Genomic DNA, 17,763 nt, shown 5'->3' on the forward strand with positions numbered 1-17,763 from the left:
GAAGAAGACCTGTTAAAGCTCTTCTGTCCATAGAGGCAGACCTGTTGAATGTCCTCTGTCTATAGAAGACCAGTTAAGGTCTTAGCCTGTTGACCAGTTAGTGTCGTCTGTCCATAGACGAAGCTCTGTTGAAGGCCTTCTGTCCATAGAAGAAGGCCTGTCGATGGTCTTCTGTCTATAGAAGGTCATTTAAGGTATTCAGTCCATAGAAGACCTGTTGAAGGTCTTCTGTCCATAGAGGCAGACCTGTTGAATGTCGTCTGTCTATAGAAGACCAGTTAAGGTCTTGGCCTGTTGACCAGTTAGTGTCGTCTGTACATAGGCGAAGCTCTGTTGAAGGCCTTCTGTCCATAGAAGAAGGCCTGTCGAAGGTCTTCTGTCTATAGAAGGACATTTAAGGTCTACAGTCCATAGAAGAAGACCTGTTGAAGGTCTTCTGTCCCTAGAGGCAGACCTGTTGAATTTCTTCTGTCTATAGAAGATCAGTTAAGGTCTTCTCTCCATAGACGAAAGCCTGTAGAAGTCCTAGTGCAGGTCTTCTGTCCGTAGAAGAAGACCTGTTGAAGGTTATCTGTCCATAGAGGCAGACCTGTTGAATGTCCTCTGTCTATAGAAGACCAGTTAAGGTCTTGGCCTGTTGATCAGTTAGTGTCGTCAGTCCATATACGAAGGTCTGTTGAAGGTCTTCTGTCTATAGAAGGCCATTTAAGGTCTTCAAGCCATAGAAGAAGATCTATTGAAGGCCTTCTGTTGAATACCTTTAGAAGATCCTCTGTCCATGGGAGAAGATTTGTCGAAGGTCTTCTGAACATGAAAGAAGGCCTGTTGAAGGACCTCTGTCTACAGAAGAAGGTCTGTTGAAGATCCTCTGTCTATAGAAGACCATTTAAGGTCTTCAGTACATAAAAGAAGAGCTGTTGAATGTCTTCTGTCCTTAGAGGAAACCCTGTTAAGGGTCCACTCCCTATAGAAGAAAAGTTAAGATTTTCTGTCCGTAGACAAAAGTTGAAAGTTCTATGTCTATAGAAGACCATTTAAGGGCTTCAATCTATAGAATAAATCCTGTTGAAGGTCTTCTGTCCATAGATGACCTGTTGAAGGTCCTCTGTCTATAGAAGACCGGTTAAGGTCTTCTCTCCGCGGAAGTCCTGTTGCAGGTCTTCTGTCCATAGAAGTCATGTTGCAGGTCTTCTGTCCGTGGAAGTTCTGTTGAAGGTCGTCTGTCCATAGAAAAATTCCTGTTGAAGAGCCTCTGTCTACAGAAGAAGGTCTGTTGAAGATCCTCTGTCTATACAGGACCAAATAAGGTCTTTGTCCATAGAAGAATTCCTATTAAAGATCTTCTGTCTATAGAATACCAGTGAAGGTCTTCTGTACATAGGAAAATACCAGTTGAATTTCCTAAGCCTAGAGGAGACCAGTTGAGGCAATTTGTCAAAAGAAAAAGATCTCTTAGGGGTCTTCTGTCCATAGAATACCTGATGAAGTTCGTCTCTTCAAAGAAAGAACTCCTACGGGTCTTCTGCCTATAGAAGAACTGTTGAAGTTTTTCACTTCATGGAAGACAAGTTACAGACTTCTGTCCAAAAAAGGAGAACTCTTAACGGTCTTATGTGCATAAAAGACCCGTGGTCTTCTTCCAAAGAAGACTAGTTGATATCTACTGTTCATAGAAGACCAATTGTTGAAATCCTCTGTCTGCGGAAGACACCAGGTGTGTTTTCTGACCATAGAAATACCAACTGAGATATTTTGTCTATAGAAGACCTTCTGAAGATCTCCTTTCTATAGAAAACCTATTAAAGGTCTACCGTGCACAGAGGAAAACTGGAAGACCTGATGACTGTCTTCAGTCTACAGAAGCCCCGTGATGTTTTCTGCCCACAGATGACCTGTGCAAAAATGTTGTCCATAGAATTTCTGTTTAAGATCTTCCATCTACCGTAGACCTGTTTTTATGTTCCGCGTTCATTTCAAATCTTTTCCAAATAAGTTTTAAAATTTTCAAGCATTACAAAAACGAAGTTACAAACTCCACTCCCGCCCAAAAAATTAATCTTCCAAACTACCACCGTACTTGTTGATTATGTTCTGATTCATTGTTCACAAAGCAAATACATTAATGATGATGGCGATGATGGTGGCGTCCACATGGCTAGACGCATAACTCCGCTCTAAAGCAAAGTAATTTGCCATAAATGTTGTCCCTTTTATTAACTGATCGGTCGGTATCTCTTCTCTATGACTGACTCTACCCGATTTGATGATGTTGATGGTGATGATTGCCGCAGACAACAAAAAGCTGAAAACCAGCCAGGCAGACAGATGGTACGGTGGCGGTCAGATCATGCTTGATTGCTTAGTGCAAAAGCAGATATAGGGACAGACGGGACAGACACCAACTAGACATTAACAAACAACATTAAAAACAGAAGTTTCGTTTGTTTTTCATAGTTTCAGCACATACAGTAGGAGGTCTGGTTGACAATGTATGCTTCCACTCATTCATCCCAGTCATTCATTCGGTCGTTCGTTCGTTCATCCAATCTTTTTCATTGTCTTCTCGTTTTGGGGTAATTTTAAAATAAATTGAAATTCTTTCCTGTTACTGTTCAACGTTTTTATTGTCGTCTCTGTTTTTTTCTGCTGGTGTTGATGTGCTTTGGTAATTTGGAAAAACTGCTGCGTTTCTATCCATTTCGGGATGGTGGGGCGGCCGGCGACTATGTGAAGTGGCATTTCTTTGTTTCCCGCAGACAACAAATAAATTCACTCTGATATGAGTTTTGCTTTGTTGCTGCAACTTTTTTTCTGCATAAAATCCATACACACCACACACACGCACACACTTTGCAATAAAACGCGTCGCATACAATCTAAGGTTATTGAATTCTCACGCCCCCACACCCCCTACCCGCACATGATAGTATTATTATTATCTTACGAGTTCGTTGTATGATTGTGGTTAGTGGTTATATTTCGCAGCTATTAACAGATGGCGCCATCTGATATGAGGCGGAAAGTGATTTCATCCAAAGAATAAATGTGAACCATGTGCGAAGGAAGATATTCAGTCAGAGATAAGTAATTTATCTCGTTACTTTTTTCAAAGATGGACTTATTTACCAATGGTTTTATAAACTCTTATATATTTAGACGACCTTAAGTAATACCTTTGTCCCATAAATAGAACTAGCAACAGATTTCCAAGCGTGTCGATATTTACTCTGCTACTTTACCTCTGGTACTATATTTTAGTTAAATTTAAATTTGTTCATAGGAACATTTTTGCCAAGAATTTGAACAGTTTTTGGTAGTCGCACTGTATTCTGAACAAAGGAGTTCTCATCTGGATTTTCTGGGCCGAAATTAGTATCAGGGAGATGTCATCCAAAGCATCGATAGACTTAGATCTATTGAATGTATTCTACCCTTAGAAAAATACCTGCAAAGGGGTATCATCTGTCCATTGAAGGCTAGATAATAACTTCCAGGATACCAGTTGAGGTCCATAAGAGACCAGTTGAGGTCTTCTGTTTGAATAAAAATACCTATTGAAGGTATTTTGCCCATAAAAGAAGACCTGCTGAAGGTTTTCTGTCCATAGCAGACTGGTTGAGGTCTTCCGTTTGAAGAAAAAACCAGCTGAAGGTATTATGTCCTTAGAAGAAGACCTGCTAATGGACTTTTTTCCATAAAAAGACAGTTGAGGTCCACTGTCTATAGAATTCCAGTTGATGTCTTCTGCCATAGAAGAAGACCTGATGAGGTCTTCTGTCCATATAAAAAGACCTGCAAAGTGGCATCTGTCCATAGAAGACCATTTGATGACTTCTGTCCATAGGAGGCCAGTTGAGGTCGTCTGTTTGAAGAAAACGACCGGTTGAAGGCTTTCTGCCCATAGAAGATGACCTACTGAAGGTATTCTTACCTTTCAAGAAGATCTGTTAATGGGCTTTCGTCCATAAAAAAGCAGATGAGGTCCTCTGTCCATAAAAGATCAGTTAAGAATATCTTAACTGGCATAAAGGACACCTATTAAGGTCCTGTGTCCATAGAAAAATAACATTTTAAGATTTTCTGTCCATAGAAGACCATTTGAGATCTTCTGTTTGCAGAAAAAGGTCTGTTTAAGGAGAAGATCTGCTGAGGGGCACAGAGAATCCCCATATGTAAGAGTATGTTCGAAAATAAGTTCAGACAACTTAGATTCTACACCCATTAGGTTGTCCTTGATAACTTCGTTTGTAGTTAATGAAATTGGGATACTAGTAGTGTGATTCAACTTCTTACGCACTTTCCTGACTCTCGAAGTCTAAAAACAATCCTAACGGCTTGAAACTTAACCAGGATATCCAGAGTTTGGATATCCTGGATCACTTTCAAGCAGCATAAAGGGTGTTTTTGATTACTCCGTTAAACCGAATTGAAACAGCCCTTTATGCCCTAGTCCACCGTAGGTTAAGCTGAGTAGAACCACCAACGAATGTTTGACTTGTGGTCTGAGTCCCCCAATGGAGTTCTGACAGGTATAGAATGCAATAAGAATTTTCTTTGATATTTCTTCTCCAGGTCATGTGCTGGTCCAGAATTATGCTGAGGTATTTAGCTTCGGAAGAAAAAAATACTGGATCGAGGTTTCATTGGGATTTCCTGGTCAGGCAATAGCCGCTATTTTTGCTTTTCCCCTTTCTGCAGTGGCCCCCCCCCCCTGGGTTCACCCTCCCTTGACGTTATTAAAATTTCAACACGAAGTGGTCTTAACCGGGGTTGAAGCGCAAAACTGTTGAACTATTGAAGATAAGTTTCCTGAAGGATGGAACCGACATAGTCTATCTTGGAAATAGATCTAGTTTTAGAAGCCAATCATTTCGATAGTTATAGCGCCAAACAGCCATTTTAGTTGGTCACTTCTTTGGTTGGTCATTATTTGATGAGGCATGGGCTTGATCACAAAAATATTATATCGTTATAATCAGAATAACAAGGACTATCTTCGATGACAATTTGAAAACAACCTTCGAATAGCCCTTAAATTAGACTTAAGCGAAATGTTCGTAAGGAAGGTATCGGAAGGTGTTGTCTATGAAACTTGATGTACCTTTTGAAGAAATTTTACGTACTGCAAAATTTTGGGCAAATCCGACCCTCCATTCGTCAATTATCATGTTTAGCAGTTTTTAAAGCTATTCGGACCAATGTCTCAGAAAGTATGAACTTGCCCCAGGAAAAAATTTTAAGACGATTCGAGACATGTCCTTAATTTTTTAAATGTTTGCATGTTTATATATCAAAACTATGTTCAGTTTTAAAAATTTCAAAATTTAAATTCCAAAAATGAAATAAATTATAAATTGTAACAAATATTTATCGAAAAAAAAAATATTTAAAAAAAAAACATTTTTTTATTAAATGTTCAAATAATTAATCGAAAAAAATATTTTTTCAAATTAAATATTTTTTATTAAATTATCATTAAAAAATATTTGTTGAAGAATATTAAATGTGAACATAATTTTTAAAACTCCAAAATTTAAATTAAAATTCTAAAAATAATGACATTTTTCTTTCATTTAAATTACAAAATGAAATTTGAAATTGTACAAATATTATTTTTTTCAAAATTGAAATTGTACAAATATTATTTTTTTTTTTTTCAAAATATATATTTTTTAAAGCAATATTTTTTAAAGAACGATTTTTGTGTTGAAGTTTTGTTTTTTAATATATAATAATATTAATATTTTTAATTTTTTTAATTAAATATTTTTTAATTTAAGTTATCATTAAAAATATTTTTTTGAAAATATTAAGTATGGACATAAGTTTAAAAATTCCAAAATTCTAAAAATAATGATATTTTTCTTTCATTTAAATTACAAAATAAAATTTTAAATTGTACAAATATTATTTATTTTTTTCAAAAAAAAAAAATTAAAAATATAATAATAATAAAATAAAACAGCAATATTTTTTAAAGATTTTTGTATTGAAATTTTTGTTTTTTGATATTTAATAATATTAATAAACGAATTTAAACGAATTCATCAGTCACACTTATTCTTGAGCTCGAGTCGTCATAAAATTGGGGAAGGGTTCTTTTGTTTCAATACAAAGGACTAAGAGAACTGATGATTCCAAGTGGAGTTGGACGAAACTAGTCTTCTCTGCCATTTCCTAAAGTAATCAATTTTAGCTACATCCCACTTTAAACTTGTTGTTTTTAAATTTGAAAACAACAAAAATGAGATTAAGCTTGACTTACCTACAAATAATAAGTAAAACACACATCTCAACAAAACAGCCAAAGTGAATCTAAAAATATTAATATTTGTCAAAAAAAAATCAATTTAAATATTTTTTAAATTAAATTATCAGTAAAAAATATTTTTTGAAAAATATTAAGTATGGACATAAGATATAAAATTCCAAACTAAATAATGACATTTTTCTTTCATTTAAATTATAAAATAAAATTTGAATTGTAAAAATATTTTTTTTTTCAAAAAAAAAAAACAATATTTTTAAAGAAAGATGTTTGTGTTGAATTTTTATTTTTTTAATATTTAATGTAAAAATAAATAATTAAAAAAATATATTTTAAAAATATATTAAATGTGCAAATAATAAATCAAAAAAAAAAAATGTTTTCAAAATTTTGTTTTGCAAAAAAGATTACAATGTGCAAAGTTTGAACCGAATGATGGCTCCCCTCCAAGGGTATGCACAATTTAAGCGAAAAATGTTAAACTTTTGTGGGGAGGTACCCGAAAGAGTGGACCAATATGACCCATTTGCGAACTGAATTTAATATTGCAATGTTTGGACCAGATTGGTTACTCGTTCTCACAATTTTATCGAAACAGTTTTAATATTTGTGGGGGAGGTACCTTTGAATCATTGAATTTGATCTATATTTGGACAAAATATTACGATGTTCAAACTTTGGTTGATCCAGACAGACTGATGGACTGGGCTAAATTGACTCCAAATTGTTTGAAAAGGATTTCTTTCAAACATACTTGGGGTTCAAAGACATTGTTCAACAAATTCTTCAAGATCTGTGAACTACATATCTCAATAACACATTTCCATTGAATTTAGAAATGTCCGAACAAACCCTTAGAGAATTCTAAGCTATAGTGAAATAAATCATAAATCGGTTTTATTATTCAGAGAAATAATTTCTCAGACAATTCTAAATACATTCATTTTCTTTTCCGAATCTCGTTTTACAATGAAGGAATTTTGAGTTGAGGAAGTTAATACTGCTTTCACTTATTTCATTATGACGTATTAGTTCCAATTGTTAATTCATATAAGTGTATCCGAAACTTTTTATTTACTTCACCCATGTACATTAAAATCCGATAAGTATCTCCGAAATGCTTTGTAAAATTCATGTAAAGAAAAACGTCATTGAAATATTTTTTTTTCATTAATTTACTGGTAACAGCATCCATCGACAATCGGCAAAGCCTTAAATGCATGTTACAAACAAACATATATATCTATATATCCCACAAAAACTGTATGTAACTTTCATTCAATACTCCAATCAGCAAAACATGCTATGCATTCTTCTTCTTCTTTTCGTTAGTGAATTTTGATTTTGTTTCAGCATTATTACTACATACTACCTCTTAACCACCAACCAACCAATCAATCAACCCTCCCTCCATCATCACCAACAAAACAAAAAAAAAAAGATCGTTTCCTCAGACATGTTCCCGCTCAGAAATAAAAATTTCGATCATTCTATTCAAGATTTACTATTCATAAACTGATTACTCTTTTTCTAATGGATTTACTTTGAAAACTCTTTTTTTAGATTTAAATAAAAATCAAAGAAACAAAAAACCGACAGCAACAAAACTATAACAAACAACACTTGAAAAGAGGTGGTAAACAGACACTAGAAAGTCAAAAACACCTATCATCAACGTCTTCGTCGTCGTCCTTTTTCTCGTCTCTTAAATGTTTATCCAAAATAATTCAAATTTCGATAATAGCAGTGCTGCTGGCAGTGTTGGTGGTGGTGGAGGAGGCGGTGGAGGTAGTTCTTCAAATAATGCTGTGCTAGATGGCGTTAGTGGTGATAGTGCAGGTGGTAATGGTGGCATTGGCAATGGCAGTAGTGACAGTGGTGAAGGAGGAGTTTTCGGTGTTGGTGTGGGCAGTAGCATAAGTGTTGCCGGCAGTGCCTCTGTTGAGGTCCACAGTGTGGGCGACAGCAGTCTGAGCACAACTGCCAGCGAAGGTGGCGGTAGTCAAGAATTAATATTTCCCCTTAGATCATCACCGCGTCATCATTCGCATCATCAGCAACGTTCCAGTGATCCGCAGGCACAGCGTGAAAATAACAATAATTCCAATACGAAACGTTCATTCAATTTAAATCTCAGCTTTAGTAACAACAACAATCGCAAATTGTTAAGTGTTGTTGGTGGCGGTAGTGGCAGCGCTGCTCAAAGTGTGGTGGGAGGTATTGCTGGTGCGGCCGGTAGTGTGGCCCAGTCATTTTGGAGTTCGGTAGCCTCGAATGTTTCAGCCACATCATCATCTTCCTCCTCATCATCGTCGATAACATCTTCAGCATCACCCTCGGCATTGGCCTCATCGTCGACCCTATCGTCGGATGTCAGTAGCACCGGTGGTGGTAGTGGTGGTGTCACGATTGGTTGTGGTAGTGGTGTTGCCGGCATTATAGGTGGAGGTGGTGGCATTGGCATTGGACCTGGTGTCGTACAAAGAGTTTTTCTCAATACAAAACCAAAAAATAAAACCGAATTGAATTTATCGCTCAGTGGCGGCGCTGGTGGTGTTGTTGGTGCAGGAAATATTTCCAATACAGCGGCAGCAGCGGCGGCTTCATCATCGTCATCGACGGTAGCAGCTGTGGGGAACAATATATTGAACGTTTTAGAACGCAAGGCGGCAACGTGCATCTACAAAATGGATGTGGATTCCTCAGATGAAAATGGACCTGTAAATATGCCAAACAAAAATATGTTTTGAAACCCTTAACCCTTTTGTTCTTCTTGCTTTTATGACATTTAATTTGTTGTCCAGCTCACACATTCATTCAACAACAACAACAACAATTGTCATTAGCATCATCCTCATCTGCATACTATCGAATGGCATTACAATGCTTTGCATTAAAATTTGGCTTAAATTCGATTAATGTTCGAAATTTCGAACAAGGATTAATAATCCAATTGTTACTAATATCAAAGGTCCGAAACTGTGAAACTTTTTGTTTGAAAATTGGGAGATACATTTGCCTAAACGACAATTCGAAATGTTGGAAAACCCCCGTTTCTCCGAGATGATGCGAATTCAAATTCCATCGAATTACTACCGCACTCCTGTTATTGTAGAACATTTTTATTTGATTGTAAACAAAAACAAATCAATTATTTTAAAAAAGCAAATGTTTGGTAGTAGTTCGAACGAATTTGAATTCGAGTCGTTTTAGTGAAACAGGCCATTTATTTTCAAAATTGTGTTCGAAAATTCCAATATTATTGGCCTGCTTCTCTATGACGATTCGAAGCAAATTTGTTCGATCATCTATCAAATTGTGTTTTTTTTTTTCAATTTTGTTTTCAATCAAACAAACTATTTCCACAATAATAAGAGTTTGGTACTAACTCGAACGAATTTTTTTTTCGAAACTTTTTAGAGAAACTCGTCATTAATAGACAAAAATTAAAAAAAAAATCGAATGAGAACTTTATTTTCAACAAATAAAATATAAATATATACATAAATGTTCATAAAGTGTTTAAAATACAATTTTTATATATTAATTTTGAAAATTATGTTGTTTTATGGATTTCGAAAGTGAAAGCTACTTTTTGGTTTATATTCGAAATTTATTTCATGACATCGACAATTGAGAATTTTGAAGCACATTGGAATAAACATTTTTTAACAATATCGAAATCTCGAACATATAGATATTTATTGAAATAAGTTAAAAAATATATTTTTCAATTATTTTCAAAATTTAAGCGATTAATTTTGTGATGATTTCCAGAAAATATTGACATATTGGAATATCTCATTATTAACTGAGTAACAGATTTGACGAAAATTCGATCAATATTTGATAATGAGATATTGATAATGAGACTTGATAATTTGGAAAATTAATATTTCGTAAAATAGAAATATGAATAAATTAAAAGATCCACAGATTTTTTTTTAAATTTTGAAAACTACGCTGGATTCCGGAATTAGCAGTTACTTTTCAGTTTATATTTGAAATGTATTATAAACTATTATTATTCAAGATTACATTTTTATTCAAAATTTGGATACAATTGAAATCCTTCTAATCAAAACACCAATTCCTAATAATAATATCGAAATGATTTTTAGTTGAACTTAATATTTTGTTCAAACTTAATATTAATAAATATATTTTTTAAAAAGAAATATTAAATGTAGATATTTCAAAATTATGTTCAAAATTTCAAAATTTAAATTCCAAAAATTAAATCAAATTTTATTTTAATTTAAACTATAAAAAATTGATAAAAATTATTTTTCAGAAAAAAAATAAAAAAATTTTTTAATTGTTAAAAAAAACATTTTTTTAAAAACCAATTTTTTCATACTAACTTTTTCAAACTAAATATTTTTTCAAAAAAACTATTTTTGCAAAATATTAAATTCTATTATTCTATTAACTTCTAAAAATAATGAAATTATTATTTCAAATGGCAAAAACTAGTTTTTCAGAAAAAATATTTTTTGAAAAATATTAAATATGAACATAATTTGCAAAATTCCAAAATTTAAAGGTAAATTCAAAGAATAATGGAATTCACAATTAGTTTAAATCATACAATTAAATTGGAAGTGGTAAAAAATTTAAATTTTTTGAAAAAAGTTTCAAAATTTAAAAAACTACTTTTTTTGAAAAAATATTAAATCCGAAAAGGAGTAACCAAAAAATTACTTTTTTCAAAAACTTTAATACGAAAATAATTTAAAAAATTCCAGAATTCAAATTTTCATTTTAAAAATAATGAAAGTGTAATTTAAATTATAAAATTAAAATCGAAATGTTAATTTGAGTATTTTTAGAAAAAAAAAAGATTTTTTGGAAATTGCAAAATACACATTTTTTGAAAAAAATATTAAATGTGAAAAAATAATGGAAAAAATATATTTTCGAACTAATCTTTATATTTTTTAAATATTTTTTAGTATTAAATATGAACATTTTTTAAATTTCAATTTTTAAAATTCCAAAATTTAAATGTAAATATAAAAATAAAATTTTATTTTGTTTTCAATTTTTATAATTGAAATTAAAAAAAAAATATTTTTTTGAAAACGTGTTTTTAAAAGTGAAAATGAATAAAAAATGAAAATTAACATTATTTTCGAAATTCCAAAATTTAAATGCAAATTCTAAAAATAAATTAAAAAAAAATATGTTTTTTTTTTTCAAATTAAATATTTTTTGAAAAATATTAATGAACATAATTTCCAAAATTTAGGAAATTCGTATTTAATACAATTTTAACATTTCGAAAATACATTTTTTTGAAAAAAGTATTTATTGAAAATTATAAATATTTAATATGAACATAAGTTTCAAATTTCCAAAATTTTAATATTGTTTTAGGAAATTCGTATTTAATACAATTTTAACACTTCGTATATAGTTCTTCTTGAAAAATATAAATATGAACATCATTTTTAAAATATGTATTAATTTTAGGAAATTTGAACTTAATACATTTTTAATATTTCGAAAATATATTTTTGGTAAATAACACATTTTTGAATTTTTTGAAAAATATAAATATTAAGTATGAACATAATTTTCAAAATTCCAAAATTTAAATATTATTTTAGGAAATTAAATATGAGTAAAAATTTAAATTTAAAATTAATTTCAAAACTTAAATATTATTTTAGAAAGTTCGCTTTTAATACAATTTTAATATTTCGGAAATATACTTTTTTTAAATAAACAAATTTTTAATTTTTGAAAAAACAAATTTTGAAATAATAGTTCATTTTTTAAATAATTTTGAAAATAAAAATTTTCAAATAAAAAATGCAGGCATAATTTTAATTTATTACGTAATGCAAATTAAATCAAAATATATGTTAAGAAATGTTCAAAGTTCGATATTGTACAAGTATTTTTTCGAAATCCTAAGAATATATTTTAATAATTTTTGTTGACATTTAAATATTATTTTAATTTTTTTTTTAATATTTAAACAAAAATATATTAAATGTGAACAAATAATCGAAAAAATATATTTTCGAACTACATTTTTTCAATCTTTATATTTATATTATTTTCCAAATTCCAAAATTTAAATGTAAATTCTACAAATAATTAAAATTTTTTTTTTTCAAATTAAATATTTTTTTTTTGTTTTTGAAAAATATTAAATATGAACATAATTTCCAAAATTTAGGAAATTCGTATTTAATACAATTTTAACGTTTCGAAAATACATGTTTTGAAAAAAGAAATTGTTGAAAATTATAAATATTTAATATGAACATAAGTTTCAAATTTCCAAAATTTAAATATTGTTTTAGGAAATTCGTATTTAATACAATTTTAACATTTCGTATATAGTTCTTCTTGAAAAATATAAATAAGAACATCATTTTTAAAATATGTATTAATATTATTTTAGGAAATTTGAATTTAATACATTTTTAACATGTCGAAAATATATTTTTTGTAAATAACTCATTTTTGAATTTTTTGAAAAATATAAATATTAAGTATGAGCATAATTTTCAAAATTCCAAAATTTAAATATTATTTTAGGAAATTAAATATGAGTAAAAATTTAAATTTAAAACTAATTTCAAAACTTCAATATTATTGTAGAAAGTTCGTATTTAATACAATTTACTTTATACTTTTTTTAAATAAACACATTTTTAATTTAATTTTTTTTTTGAAATAATAGCTCATTTTTTTAAAAAAATTCAAAAATTGTCAAAAAAAATCCAGGCATAATTTTAGTTTATTACATAATGCATATTAAATTAAAATATATTTAAACAAATTTTCAAAGTTCGATACTGTACAAGTATTTGTTCGAAATCCTAAGAATAAATTTTAATAATCTTTGTCGAAACTTAATATTATTTAAAAAAATTGCAATACAATTTTAACCTTAAAAAAGCATTTTTCTAAATATTTCAATATCTGAATTTTCCACATTTTAATATTTAATATCGAAAATTTTGTTTTATTACTTCATTTACTATATCATTTATTTATTTATTTACTACACTGTGCAATAAAATGGAGGTGAAAGTCTGGGGCACGGAAAACTCCTCTTGGGGAAGAAAGGCCTTGGTGAGTATATTAAGAACCCCGAAGGACAGATCCGCCGTGAGTCGAACTTCCGCGTTATGCCGTGATGAAGTTGTTGCTAGAGACCCTGTAAGCCTTCAGGAATTAGCGTTATATCTTTGTTCACGTTTGCTTTAGCTTATTTTTGAGATGACATGTCTTCAGTCGAATCGAATGAGGATTATTTTCGTAAAGCACATCGACCTTCTAACTCGCTTCCTTCAATGTCCTTTTCGTCCTTTATATTAAGAGCCGCTATAAAAGTACCATAAGATGACTTTTTCAGCTTCGAAATGTTCTGCAAAAATTTCGCGCAGAAAAACGTCATCTTGTGGTACTTTTATAGTGGCTCCTAAAATAAAAGACGAAATGGGCATTGAAGAAAGCAGTTAGAAGGTCGAAGTGCGAAGTTCGACTGAAGACATGTCATCTCAAAAATAAGCTAAAACAACAGTGAAAAGAGATATAACGGTAATTCCTGATGCCTTACAGGGTATCTAGCAAAAACTTCATCACGCCATATCTGTCCTGTCCATTGGGATTCTTAATATACTCACCAAGGGCTTTCATCTCCAAAAGGACTTATCTCTGCCCCAGAATTTGTGTTCACAGTGCTATTTATTTATAATTTTTGTAATTGTTGTAATTGTTTTTTTTTTTTTTTTTTTTTTTTGAAAATTTTAGAATTCAGCTCAGATTTCTTTTCCATATTATATATGAAAACGCATAAAAATTGACAACATTTCGAAATTAAAATACTATTTCCGAAAATTCATAATTATATAATTTCAACATTACAAAATATATATTTTTAAATAACTTAAATTACAGACATAATTATTGCGATCAAAATTATGTTTCAAAATCATCTTAAAAATATTAAACACCAAAACAATATTTAATATTTCGTGATATTAAAAATTTTAAATGAAAAAATTAAAAAATTTGCCATGGCCATAAATCAAAAAAATTGCTACCAAAACTGTGTATAAATAATTTTCAAAATCCAAACATTACTTTATAAAATTTTATTTAAAAAAATACCTTGTTTTAATTCACATTGAAAATAAAAAACGAAATTTTTAAGAAAAATTTACTGAAATTATTATTTTGAAATTGGCACTATTTGAAGAAGACTTGAAAGTTATCGATAATCTTTTTACTTTCACAATAAATCAAACAAGCTAAGAAAGTTTTCAATATTTTCACATCTTGCAGCAGCTACACCTATCAAACACCACTCACTCACCGTCGTCACCCAATTTATGATGTATTAATTTGTTTTATTTATTTTATTAATATTTTAGATAACAACTACAATTCTGTCTTTCGATTACTTTTACATTGCTGATCAATGACCGTCTTCTTTCTTCTTCTTCCTTGCAGCAAACATTCCTCAATACAAACGATAACGATGATGAACTTATTAAACAACTGCCAAAGGAAATACTATTACGTATATTTTCATATTTGGATGTGGTTTCATTATGCAGATGTGCACAAGTAAGGCAAAATTTTTAAAGAAACAAATCAGAATTTTTTCTTATAAATATTAATCTTACTATTTATAAAAGTAGTTTTTTGTGAGAATTCTCAAAAAAACTTTAAATTACGTAAATTCTTCTCCAGACTTTTTCCAAAAATCTCTTATTCTTATATCCCTTGTTCATTAATTTGTAAAAAGTTGTCTACTTCCCATTCAAATCCTTATTTTAATTGTAATTTGTTTTCTTGCAGGTCTCCAAATATTGGAATATCTTAGCATTAGATGGATCCTGCTGGCAGAAAGTCAATCTATTTGATTTTCAACGTGATATTGAGGTGATTGCCTAAATACGCTATCCACTTCAACTCGATATTAAATTGAATTTTCCGTTTTTGCAGGGTCCCGTCATAGAGAATATATCCCAACGCTGTGGAGGATTTTTGAAATTTTTATCGCTGCGTGGTTGCAAATCTGTGGGCGATCAATCAATACAGTAAGTCAAACGGTCTTTTATATATATATTTATTTTTTTACTAATTTTTTGTTATTTTGTTTTGTTCTTTCTCTCTTGCAGAACTTTAGCCGACTACTGCCACAACATAGAACAGTTGGATTTATCGGAATGCAATAGAATAACAGATATATCGACCGAATCGATAAGTCGCCATTGTTCAAAATTAGCCTCCCTTAATTTAGAATCATGTTCTAATATAACCGATAATAGTTTAAAATATATTTCGGATGGTTGTCCGGTAAGTATTTAGAAAGTACAAAGATTTGTATGTTTAAAAAATACCAAAAGACGCCAAGTTATTATGAAAGGTCCCTTTCAGGTTTGCTAACTTAGTTGACACCGTAAAGCAATGGTTTGCATGTGCGCATAGGCGTAATATTTCCTTCAGTATTTCCTTCAGCTAAATATATAATCCCCTTGAGGCATATTCGTGCGAAATAGCTTACTTAGATGTTTTTAACAGAACTTCTGCTTTAGAAGTCGATCGTAGAATAGACATCCAAACATTTAGGTTTTCTTCGCTCCTCCAATTGGTATCAAATTTTGAGGTCACATCTTCCACTCATTGGGTTCGTATATAAATATGTATCTTTTTAGCTGGAACACATTCACAACATGGCTAAAAACTCGCACAACTCGTGGTCCATGAACTTTTCGAAGAATATTTCTGTAAAACACTATAAGTATAATCTCGCCTGCTTTCGTAAGTAAAACGCGATAACTCTCCAACGTATCAACCGATTTTGTCCAATCTTAGATCAATTTCGAAGATGGACGATCCACCGCATGTTAATTGAATCGAAAAAAAAAAATCCGATTTAGTCCAAACTTCGTACATCGTAATATTTCTTGTACCAAAAATAAATAAAATTTTTTGCAAAGGTCAGTTTAAGGCAGCGTCGCACATAATATTTCCATCAATACTACAGCATATGTGTATGCATGGGTGAAAAAAACAACAACCACATGATATTCATCGTTTGTTTATTTACACGTACACTGTACGTGAGAGAGAGAAGCAAATGCAAAAACAACTCAGTGGGCGCCCTCACTATACTTCTTTGCAAAGACAGCTCGTCCCTGGTTTAAGGACATCTCTCAGCGGTACAATATTTTTATACCCTTAGTCTTTAGACTAATGATGGTTCCTACGGTTAAAATGTGCCTCATCGAAATAATGGTTTTACATTTGGACGAAAACCGTTAAGACAATTTGTAGTCGATTTAGCAAAGTCCGTCCGTCCGATTGCTGTTGTAATAGTGTTTATTATTATGTTTGTATGTTCGTTCTTCTGTTCAATCTGGCTCTGGGTCTGTCTCCAGTTCCAGGAAAATGACAGCTTCGATGGGATGTAACCACAGACCCACTGCAGTTAGATGAGTAGGTCTCGCGGGGCAGATGAAAAGGTGTTTTGTGTCGTGCGGGCCCATGCCGCATACTGGGCAGATGTCTTGCACGGCGCGGTCGATTTCCGCACAATAAGAATTTAGGCGTCTGCAATATCCCGAGCGTAGGTGAGCCAAAACTACTCTGGTTTGTCGTGGCAGCTGACGCTCCTCAGCTGCGATAGATGGGGGATGTACTCCGAGGACTTTAATCACACTATATTTGCTTATGGCCTTAGCAACTACATCCGTGTGAATACTATTTAAATCTGCTTGATATGCCTGTTGATTTAGGGGTTCTCTCCTATATTGTTGGACATCCCTCCCTAGAGCATGAATATCCTTCCTGATATACCTGAATGTGTTGGGTCTAGCCAGCAGATGGTGATTGGGATGGCTCTCACGGTAACATCCAAGCAAGTACTGCAACGAAAGCATATCATTGTGTTGCTTTACTGGTAGAATCTTTGCCTCCTCATGCATATGCTCCACTGAAGACTTGCGGAGGCACCCTGTTGCTGTTCTCAGGGCGGCATTCTGACAGGTTTGAATCTTTTTCCAATTCGTATCACATAATCCCGGGGACCAAACTGCAGCCACATAGCTTACCACAGACCGACCTATCGCGTTATATGTGGTCAACAAGGTTTCATTATATGCACCCCAAGTGCTGCCGGCTAGGGACTTAATGACCATGTTCCTACTTTTCAGTTTGTCGCAGATAGCTGTGGCGTGAGCGCACGACTTGAAAGTAGTGTCGAATGTGACCCCTCAAATTTTGGGACAGTTTGAGGTCGGAATTCTGCCACCGTCGACCATGATAATCAATTCTCTTCAAAACTGCGCCGTCTATGTGGTGAACAGAGTGGGTGTAGATTTTGTGGCGGAAATTTACATATTCCTCGCGTGGAAAAAGGTGGTAAGATCGGTTAAATAGGAGTTCAGTCTCTCGCAGATGTCATCATGGAAGGTACCTGACGCCAGGATCGTGCAATCATCCGCCTACGTTACGATCTC

At 31.9% G+C, this 17,763-nt stretch overlaps 2 protein-coding genes across 22 annotated transcripts in view; both read left to right on the forward strand.

Moving 5' to 3' along the window:
* The window catches only part of Miro (mitochondrial Rho GTPase), a 637,534-nt gene that overhangs the window by 151,198 nt on the left and 468,573 nt on the right, over window positions 1-17,763 (forward strand). The window lies entirely within an intron of this gene.
* The window catches only part of LOC141406088 (F-box/LRR-repeat protein fbxl-1), a 134,822-nt gene that overhangs the window by 96,594 nt on the left and 20,465 nt on the right, over window positions 1-17,763 (forward strand). For 8 of the 21 annotated variants that reach the window (XM_073991153.1, XM_073991151.1, XM_073991149.1 and 5 more), the window contains 5 exons: window positions 8,295-8,988; window positions 14,747-14,863; window positions 15,098-15,181; window positions 15,245-15,339; window positions 15,421-15,598. In XM_073991153.1, the coding sequence (XP_073847254.1) occupies window positions 8,956-8,988; window positions 14,747-14,863; window positions 15,098-15,181; window positions 15,245-15,339; window positions 15,421-15,598 (507 nt within the window). In that variant the 5' untranslated portion in view covers window positions 8,295-8,955. Of the gene's footprint in view, window positions 1-7,831; window positions 8,989-14,746; window positions 14,864-15,097; window positions 15,182-15,244; window positions 15,340-15,420; window positions 15,599-17,763 lie in introns of all 21 variants that reach the window. The other 13 variants (XM_073991142.1, XM_073991138.1, XM_073991141.1 and 10 more) reach the window with 2 other exon arrangements.

This window comes from Musca autumnalis, unplaced genomic scaffold (assembly GCF_047663935.1).
Source record: "Musca autumnalis isolate F117 unplaced genomic scaffold, ASM4766393v1 scaffold_5, whole genome shotgun sequence".
Classification (NCBI taxonomy): Eukaryota; Metazoa; Arthropoda; class Insecta; order Diptera; family Muscidae; genus Musca; species Musca autumnalis.